The sequence below is a fragment of the Glycine soja genome, chromosome 9, assembly GCF_004193775.1.
Source record: "Glycine soja cultivar W05 chromosome 9, ASM419377v2, whole genome shotgun sequence".
In the NCBI taxonomy this organism is placed as follows: Eukaryota; Viridiplantae; Streptophyta; class Magnoliopsida; order Fabales; family Fabaceae; genus Glycine; species Glycine soja.
Genome location: NC_041010.1, coordinates 3,814,729 through 3,824,052, shown reverse-complemented (window position 1 = coordinate 3,824,052; position 9,324 = coordinate 3,814,729). Strand labels below are relative to the sequence as shown.

At 30.1% G+C, this 9,324-nt stretch overlaps 1 protein-coding gene across 1 annotated transcript; it reads left to right on the top strand.

Annotated features, from left to right (window-relative positions):
- The first annotated feature begins 3,755 nt into the window (after positions 1-3,755).
- LOC114425530 lies at positions 3,756-7,715 on the top strand. Its single transcript, XM_028392474.1, has 7 exons — positions 3,756-3,998; positions 4,084-4,122; positions 4,215-4,268; positions 4,422-4,475; positions 7,104-7,157; positions 7,247-7,318; positions 7,408-7,715. The coding sequence occupies exons 1-7, from the start codon at positions 3,963-3,965 to the stop codon at positions 7,528-7,530; spliced, it is 432 nt and encodes a 143-aa protein (XP_028248275.1). The 5' UTR covers positions 3,756-3,962; the 3' UTR covers positions 7,531-7,715.
- Positions 7,716-9,324: the final 1,609 nt, after the last annotated feature.

The window sequence follows — 9,324 nt, the reverse complement described above, 5'->3', positions numbered from 1 at the left end:
CTTTTGTTTATTCTTTTTTTTTGTGTTTTTTTTTTTTTACTTTGTCATCAAGAAGGAATTTCCCTTTTTCTCCTCACTAATTAAGGAATCACAAGTTTGATAATAATGTTTTGTTTTTCATTTTTTGAAAGCAATGTTTTGTTTTACAAGTAATGTATTTATAAGAAGTATTTTTAGTAATATAATCTGTTTCGACAGATTAAAAGTCAGAATTCAAATTTTTATCATTTATTTAAGAGATTTGAACTCATTACTATTCAGAACACGTACTTGTTGATTTAAGTTTTTTATACAGTAGATTAAATAAGTTTCTTTACAAATAAAAATAAATGTAAATAAATTTATATAGATTATAACAAAATTCTTAAAATACACAGTTCAATTCATATTCATAATAAACAAAAACTTTAAATATATTTTTAGTTGCTGTAATTAATATTTTTTTTATTTTTTTCCTTTTAAAATTATTTTTTTAATCTTTATTAATTATGTTTCTTTTTAGTTTTTAAGACATTTTAAATAATATTTTTTCTATTAAAAATGTTATTTAAAGTATTCTAAAAGATTAAAAATAAAATAAATAAATTTTTAATAAAAAATATTAAATTATAGGTACTAAAAATATATGTAAACCTAGATAAAAATAAAAATGAAACCTTTGCGTTTTGTCCATTTTATTCTGTTGAGCTGTATGAAACAAGATCGATACACGTCAAATTTTTTTCTTTCGGCGGTGTTTTAGTTTAATATTAATTGTGTTGTATTTTATGGTTAGATAAACGAATCCAGTTAAAGTAAGTAGATTACTATTACTATGATTATTAAAATTTAGGGTTTGATAAGCGAGTTTAATTAAAGTAAGTAGAGATCATTGTGATTATTAAAATGTTCTGAATTGTATGATTAAAGTGAAAGTAGACGGAACCTTTTCGCTTGCTTTCATTGGGTAGTGGTTCCTTTCTGAAACGCACAAACTTCCCTAATTATAACTTATATGCATGCTTGAAGATATATACATCTAATTATTACTTTAATATTACTTTCCTTTTAATTAAAGTATAAGTTGTTCTCAATACACATATTGCATCACACTTTTTGTCATGAATCATGAATTCTAAAGCCTCTGTCTGGTAAATTTACAAGATTTTAAAATTATATTATATCCATACATATATATATATGGAATCGAGGTTCAAATATTCATTTTTATATTAGATGTGTTATTTCAGTTAGTTTATAATTTAATTTATTTATTATTTTTTAATTAACTTTATTGGTACGTAGTGTTTTATAAATAATTTTTTTAATAGTTTGTAACATTTGTTTAAGAGTGTTTTTGAATTAAATTTGATTAAACTTGTTATTAATTTTATCAATATTTTTATGAGTTGAGTTAGGTTAAATTTGTATATTTTTTTTTACACATTAGACCCAATCCATTCTGAGTATAAAAGGATTGGGTGGAATTGAATTAATCTAATCTGAATATTTAATAAAATCTAATCTGAATATTTTAAAAAAATTGTAAAAGAAAATTAGAATAATAATTTATTTTTGTCTAAAATTTTATAATTATATTAACTCCTAATTTCTTATATTAACACCCCTAATTTTTTTAGATTTTACTTCAACTAGCATTTTGTAAAATATTAACTTCTAATTTCTTATATTTTTATCATTAAAATACTTATTAAGTTACCTTGTTACCCTTTTATTTAAGGTGATTTTTGTTATATTTTTTGCTTCTCTTCTTCCACTCATAAGATAGTGTTTTATTATTTTGTCCTTTTATAAAAATATTACATTTTCTTATTTTTATCCTTTTATTAAATAAGAGATTGATAATGATAGATAATAAGTTTATTTTATTATTGTTATTTGAATATTTTTATACTTTACTGTTTCTTTTAACTATTTTATTATTTACCATATTTATTTTATTATTTTAAATTATACATAAAGATATTATATATGATAGACACATTTTCTTTTATTAATATATTTTAAATATTTTATATTGCAATATTTATTTTTAATATTATACTTAGAGATATTTTAACTTAAATGATAAAGAACACAGAAGAAGGAGATCAAATTGTTTGTTGTGTATTTAGTAAACTTTTTTAGTAAATAAAAGGTTTCATTTAAATGTACTTTTACAAAAGACCATCCACTAATTTAAAACGCGAGTGAGAGAAGGATAGAGATAGAAAGCACACAACAATTTTTTCCTGGTTCACTCCATAATAAACCTACATTCCATCCCTTCACAACTCAAGGATTTCACTAAAATAGCTAACTTACAATGAAATATTTTTAAAGCCTCTTTAGGCTTTACAACACTGGTATCTTAACCCAAGATAACAAAACTAAAGAATTATTTTTCACTTTTAGAAAGGTAGTATTTGAAAAATAAGCTCACCAGATACAAAGAATAAGTTTGTTAAACAAAGCATATGACATATCAAAGTGAGATTACTCAAAAAGAATTTACATAGTTTGGAGTTTGTTTTATCATATTCTGTCTTTTTCAATACTCTTGTGACTTCTTATAGAATCTTGAGAAAATATTTGTTAAGAGAAAGTTTTTTCCTTATGATTATGCATTAAATGCATGGGATATCTGACCCCAACAAAGACAATAACAATTTATACTAAAAAGTATTTTCTCTTTCTTGTCATGTGTGGAACACATTCTCTTTCTTTTATTAGGTTGTTTCGAAACTAATTCTTTGATAAGTTAACTTGATTTTCTCTTTAGCTTGTACCGAGATCAAAGATGCTATTAGAGTTATTTTTGTTTCACATTAAATTTAACATAATATTTGAAAGACAAAACAATCGTATTCATTTAAAATAACTTGAGTTAATTTCGAAATAACATATTAAGATATAGCTCAAAGAAAAAAAAAGTGTTGCCCAAAATATAAGAGAGAGATAACCTTAAGTCTTTTTTTTGTAAAAGCATTTATGATTTGAAAATAGGTGGATGCTTTTTAACAAAATCAAGTGAAGAAGGTCTATTTCAACGCATATCCTATTATCCTTACATATCTCTTGCATTTGACAATTAGTATACTGACATAAACCCTTATTGTCATAATATACATGATTCAATCTTTGGAATCTAATTTATACTAAAAAATATCCAAGGACCCCCAATTATGACCATGTCTTTTTCTTTTTGTTGATTAAATTTCATCGTATAAAATATCCTGTTGACATCTTTTATATCAAACCCACCATTAAGCATTCATATTATCGTAAGCTTTTCCTTTAGGAATCCATATCCAATGGTTTTGCTCAACAGTTCGATCACAATAGAATCCACCCTAGACCCACAAAGTTCTTGAAAGATCCTATCTTCCATATAGAACACCCTTAGTAAAAGTTTGTTTTCATCTTCATACTCAATTCTTAGTAAATTTTGTTGAAAAAGATCCACCTGCTTATTCCTCACTACTCCATCTAAAAAAGAAACAGGAGTCACTACTCGATCTAAGTTTTATCTCTCTCATTTGTTGGACGATTCCATGAACAACAAATTTAAAAATGTAGAAATTCAAAAATTAAATTTTAGATAACTTTTAACATAATCATTACAAAAGTCATGTAAAAAACTTTTATACTATATGTCCATTTCAATCGAATTCTTAAAAAATACAAGTCCAAATCCAAATGTAAAAGCACAAGAAATAAATTATTTTTTTAAAAAAAAAATCAAGCAAAGTTGGTGGTATAAATAGCGACGCTTGCTCCTTGCGGGCAAGTTTCGATATCCCGCCCAACGGTATCTCCTTATCCGTGTTTTTTTTCAAAATTTGAGCTCGTTTGTTGTCGTGTTTGTTTATAACGTTGGTGTTTCTAAACGCTCCGATTCAAATTCCAACTCCGAATCAAACCCTAGTACAACAAACCAACGAAACCCTCTTCTTCTCAATTCTCCGATCCCATCATCCTCAATGGCCAACCCTGATTCCTCTCTTCCTCTCTCCATCGTATGTCTTCTTCTCTTCGTTTCATCACTTTTCAACCTAAAAAATCCGTACTAATAATCCCTCCCGTTTGTTTTCTTTTTTTCAGAAGAAGGAGAACATCACTCCCATTACCTCTAAAATCGAGGTAAGATTTGTGTGTGTGTGTGTGTGTGTGTGTGACTTTATTCGTAAATGGAATTCCCCGCATTTTAAATCTTCTTGGTGTATTGTTCTTAGGAACTTAATGAATCGAGATCGGAGCTTCTGGGCAGAGTTCAGAGTTTGAAACAGGTGTTATATTTTTCCTTTTCTTTTTCGTATTAATTAATGCTGTTGTCTGTAAGTTATGAACATTCTTGTCCACTAATTCTACCTGCTAGCTCACTGTTGGTGTTTTTTTTTTTTTGTTTTTTTTTTAATTTGTTCGTTTGGATCTATTTGTAGGATTTGCAAAGTTGGAGGTCTAAGTTGGATACACAAGTCAAGGTCTATCGCGATGTAAGTGATGACGATTAACATTTTGCTTTAGATTTTTGCCTGAAAATGATTCTTGTGCTTTATATCACTAGTTCTATCAGAGTTCTTTGTGTATTTGGATGTATTTTTGTTAGGCTATGTTTGGAAGCAAAAAAATGAAAGGAGGGTGGGGGGTGATCAATTTCTAATACACATTCCTTAGTTTATTTTCCCTAAAATAAAAGAAATTAAAAGATTTTTGATATAGGAAATTTATCGTGTAATTTCTTTTATTAAAAATGATAGATTAGTATATACTTAATTTTTACTTTTCTGTTTATTTTTATAAAATTATATTACTCTTGAATTTAATTGTTTTCTCTTTCTTTTCAATACCTCACTTCTAAACATACTCTGGTTTTTGCCTATTTGGATTTCGGGCATGGTTTATAATTGTGGTTGTAGTTATGGTTTTGTTGCGGTCATTAATATTGTGGATTGTGGGAAATTCAGCTGATGCAACTACAGTTGTGGTCGTGGTGGGTGAAAAGACTGTTACTTACAGTTGTGGTTGTGAGCCGCAATTTTAAACCATGATTTTGGGCATTTCCAAAGAGGACATGTTAGGACTGGACATGTTAATTGCAATTTGAAACATGTTATCTCACTATGCGAGGTTGGCTATATAGATCAAATGTTGTTCCACTTGGTTCAAAACCAAAGCTTCAAGAATAATATCATGAGATCCCCCTTGACAACTTTCTCCAAAGTCCTTCCTTGGTTTTCCTCTTCTTAGTCGTGCCTCTCATGACCTACTTTGTATGTGTCCATACCACCTTAATCGATTTTCTGTCATCTTTTTCTCAATTGGTCGTATCTCAATCTTTTCTCGGAGATAATTATTTTGCATCTTGTTCTTTTGTGTGGCAACCCATCCATCTTAACATCCTCACTTTTGCCACTCTCACCTTTCTCTTATGTTGTTCCTTTAAAGCCTAACATTCACTAAAGTTTCTTCCCTCTCATTTTCTGTTCTCAAATATCTTCTCTTAGATTTCTGAGTTTTCATTGTTATCTGTTTGGTTTGTCATGCCTTGTACTCTTGATAATATAAAGTACCATTTAGGGTGCACATAAGATAGTCTATGCAAACTTATTTTTGTATGATGAATTTTGTGCTTTTAAGGGAAATTATTAGGTGAATGTCTTTGCCTTTGTGGGTATGGACTCATGTATTGATGTGTGTTTATATGTTTATACTGGCTCTGTCTTGTAAATTTGTTTCTGCCTAACCCCGTGCTGACCAGGGAAATGGCAACTGTGATTTACCAATTAGTTTGTTTCTGTATTTGCATGACAATAACATTTCACGTGCTTTTGCTAGTATAATTAACCTGATTAGGCATTTCATGTGCCAAATCTGTTGTGTATCAGATAGGAAAGCTTTGGGGGCGTAATTTGAAACCTTTACCTTCATTATTGTTATCTTCCTATTGAACAAGTTTGTATTTGATTTTGTCAATTTTAGAACTGCTAGGATATTTTTCAAAGGCTGTTTTTCCTAAGTCGAAGAAAAAACCAACTGTTGTGAATCCATCCTTTCTAGAAGTGTAAGGGTTTCTGGAGTTAGTACAGTGCACCCTTGAGTGTGGTTGGAAAAAGGTGATATCATTCATAATCTATGTTAGATTTTACATTGCTGTTTTATAATAGGACTAGAAGAAACCTGCAATGTTGCTCCATCGGCTGCAAACTGTTCATTCTCTATATAAATTATGTTGGATTTATTTTTCACCTTAAAAAGATTTTCCAATCATTTTCCTTTTTTCATTGCAAGCTTACAACTTACAAGTCGTGTTATGTAGCTCTCTTGATCTTCCTTTTTCTATTTCATTCTTTGTCTCCTTAAATTCTCTGCCTTTCCTATTCTTCTGTTTCTGTTATCTTATGTTAGGAATTCCAATTTATAAAGTGTCCTACTTCATTTCTATTTTCTGAAGGCTGTCTGTTCCAAGATATAACCTGAGTCCCTGACTGTTGCTAATTCATGTCCTGAAATGCAAGGCTTGAATGCCTTTGTGATGAAGAATGGCTTTGAAAGAACCAGGAGCTCTTCAGGTTTCAGCGGGTGTTTTTGGGATTTGAAAAATCCTCAGAATTCAAACTCAGTTACCTTTAATAATGTATATGCTATACGGGGACCCAAAACGAATGTGTATATATGCTATACAGGGACCTAAAATGTATTTGTCCCTTCTTTAAGTATAGCTAGCTTGGTCAAAAGCCCATTTATTGGATTTTAACCTTCAGAGTTGAACAATCGACAAGCAATAATTATGATATTTTATTATGTTGATAGATGATATAGTTTTCTCTGAATACTTTCGTAAATGAAAGGATTTTTCATGGTCCATGGCTTATGTTTATTATTATTTTGCCTAGTTCAGATAGGGTCCATATGCCATTCATTCTTTGGTCATAACTAAAGATTTAATAGACAATAGGGTTTGCCCCTCGTGTCTTGCTTTCCTGGTTATATTGGTAGGTAGCTGAACTCTCTTCTATGACTGGTTAACTGGTTTGGATGTTACTTCGGCTTCACTCTAGTTTTGTGCATGTTGTAAATTTGTTATTTTGCAATTTTTTATTAGTTTTCTTTTGTTCATGCAGGAGCTGTCAGAACTTAAGAAAACACTTAATGTTGAAGTGGACCAACTCAGAGCAGTAAGTGACTAAGTGTGCTTCTAGATTTTTTCTCTCTTTCAAATTGATTTTGTTGTATGTAATTTATTTATTGATAAAATTGAAATTAGGAATTTCAAGATCTGAGGACTACCCTGCAGCAGCAACAAGAAGATGTTACTGCTAGCTTAAGAAACCTGGGGGTAAAGTCTTTCGGAGAATCATTTGACTCTACAACTTCTAGGTTGTTTTTCAGTTATTAAACTTGCTGACATCAATGAATGCATTGCAGCTTCAAGATGTCTCAGATGTCAAGCATGCTCCATCGCAGGAAACAAAGATTGAAGAAATTGTGAAGGAAGAACAGGTGGTGGTACCTGAAGAAGATAATAGCAGCAAAGTAACTGAAAATTAAATGGCCTTTTTAATTTGGAGTATCTGCTACTCGCAGTGTACACCCTAGAGAAGCTGAATGACTCTGTATTATTGGTAGATATTTGATATGTTTGATTACTACTGTTGGGTATAATGCAGGATTTAAATCAATGGTAAATTTCCCGTTATCCATCCTTGGGTATAATCGATATTTACTTGAACAAATTATGGTATGCTTTCATATCTTCTAACTGAGTTGCCAGCAAACTTTAAGGTTCTGTTAAACTTTTTTCATAAAAAGGTAGAATGCCTTGAACTTTCATAATTATAAAAAAGTAAAATATAATATTTTTAAAGCATAACTATCGTAGTTTTAACTATTTTTTAATTAGTATTTATGATTCTTGTTTTTTTTTTAAAGGTGGAAGGTCTGAACTCTTGATGGCCGATTTATTTAGTTTACCTACCAAATTACTATTATAAGGTCTTAACAAGCTTACCTCATGCTTTGGAAAAGGGCAGTTTTGGATGGGACATGAACCATTGCTTTTGTCTCGTCCTTATCCATTCTCCAATTTTCACCACAGTAAAAATTCTGCTGCAATTTGTATCACCTGACCTTTGCAGTAATGGTTGATTGCTGGATATACATGGATTAGGCAAGTCATTGGTGAGTTTTCACTTGTTCGTCAAGTTTTGATTATAAATGGTATTAATATTTCTACGATATTGATTAAAACTTGTGATGAATTTAAGAATTTGATTTATACCGCCTTGTTTTTTAATCAAAAAATTATATGTATTAATATGTTTCAAAACATAAGTCTCTGAGTAAAAAGAAAATGTTAAAAGATGTAACAAAAGTACAAAACTATTATTCTATTTTTATTCAACAATTTATACTCTTTAAATGTTTTTTAAGAATATGTACAATCATGAATCCTGCATTCACTACCTTGAATAGTAGAAAAACCATCGAGCAAAAAGGATAATTACCGTAACTAAATTTACTAAATCAGCAATATTGTCACAAACATATCTGTTTTGATAAATAACTATATATTGAGAGTTTTTGTTTTCAAATGGCCAATCAATAATATCAGCTAGAGAGTGTCAACTCTTACCTGAATCTTGTACATGCATTGCTTGAGAATTGGGTTTCAATGTCATTCTCAGGTGAACGTACATGACATGCTGATTTTCCTCGTTGGAAGCATTTTGATGTGGCATGTAGACACTGGAGATGAAAGAACACTGTAACCAATGTTCAAGGGGTTATGTTAAATTTGGTCATCTTGCATTGGCTAGAAAATATAAGAGTTTAGATTGAACATTTTCTTCCCTAGATTTTGCTGCAGTCACTTCTTCCTTCATGGATTACTTGAGAACAGACTAGTCTTTGCTTTTCTTGGCAGTAAATTGAGTGAAGTGAGGTCAAATGAAGTGATTTTTGTTCAAAGTAGAAGCAATGAAGGGCCCCTTTTTTCTCCTTAATTGTAATGCAGGGCATATATTTATTCACTTCCTCTTCATCCAAAGTTTTGGCTCTTATTCCTAGTTCCTCATTATTTATTGGTTCTCTGTTGCTTCCTAGAATAGAGGACCCCCCCCCCCCCCCCCCCCCACTCCCCCTCCCCAAAAAATGTCAAACTATATAAAATATTTAAATAGTTCAGTGACACAAAAAATATGGTGTGGTTTTTACATACGTTAAAAACTGAGTAATTTGTTTTCATGTGGCTTTTTTTTTCTTTATAAAATTAAAAAACAGAAGAAAATGGGTTATAAACTAGGTTGGGGGAGGGGGGTTGGTCAAATCAACACTCAAGGACCT

Excerpts from the sequence above, each read along its gene's own strand:
- LOC114425530 (XM_028392474.1), top strand. The coding sequence starts at position 3,963 with ATGGCCAACCCTGATTCCTCTCTTCCTCTCTCCATC. Across the intron at positions 4,123-4,214 it reads CCATTACCTCTAAAATCGAG|GAACTTAATGAATCGAGATC; the intron begins GTAAGATTTGTG and ends TATTGTTCTTAG. Across the intron at positions 7,319-7,407 it reads CTAGCTTAAGAAACCTGGGG|CTTCAAGATGTCTCAGATGT; the intron begins GTAAAGTCTTTC and ends AATGCATTGCAG.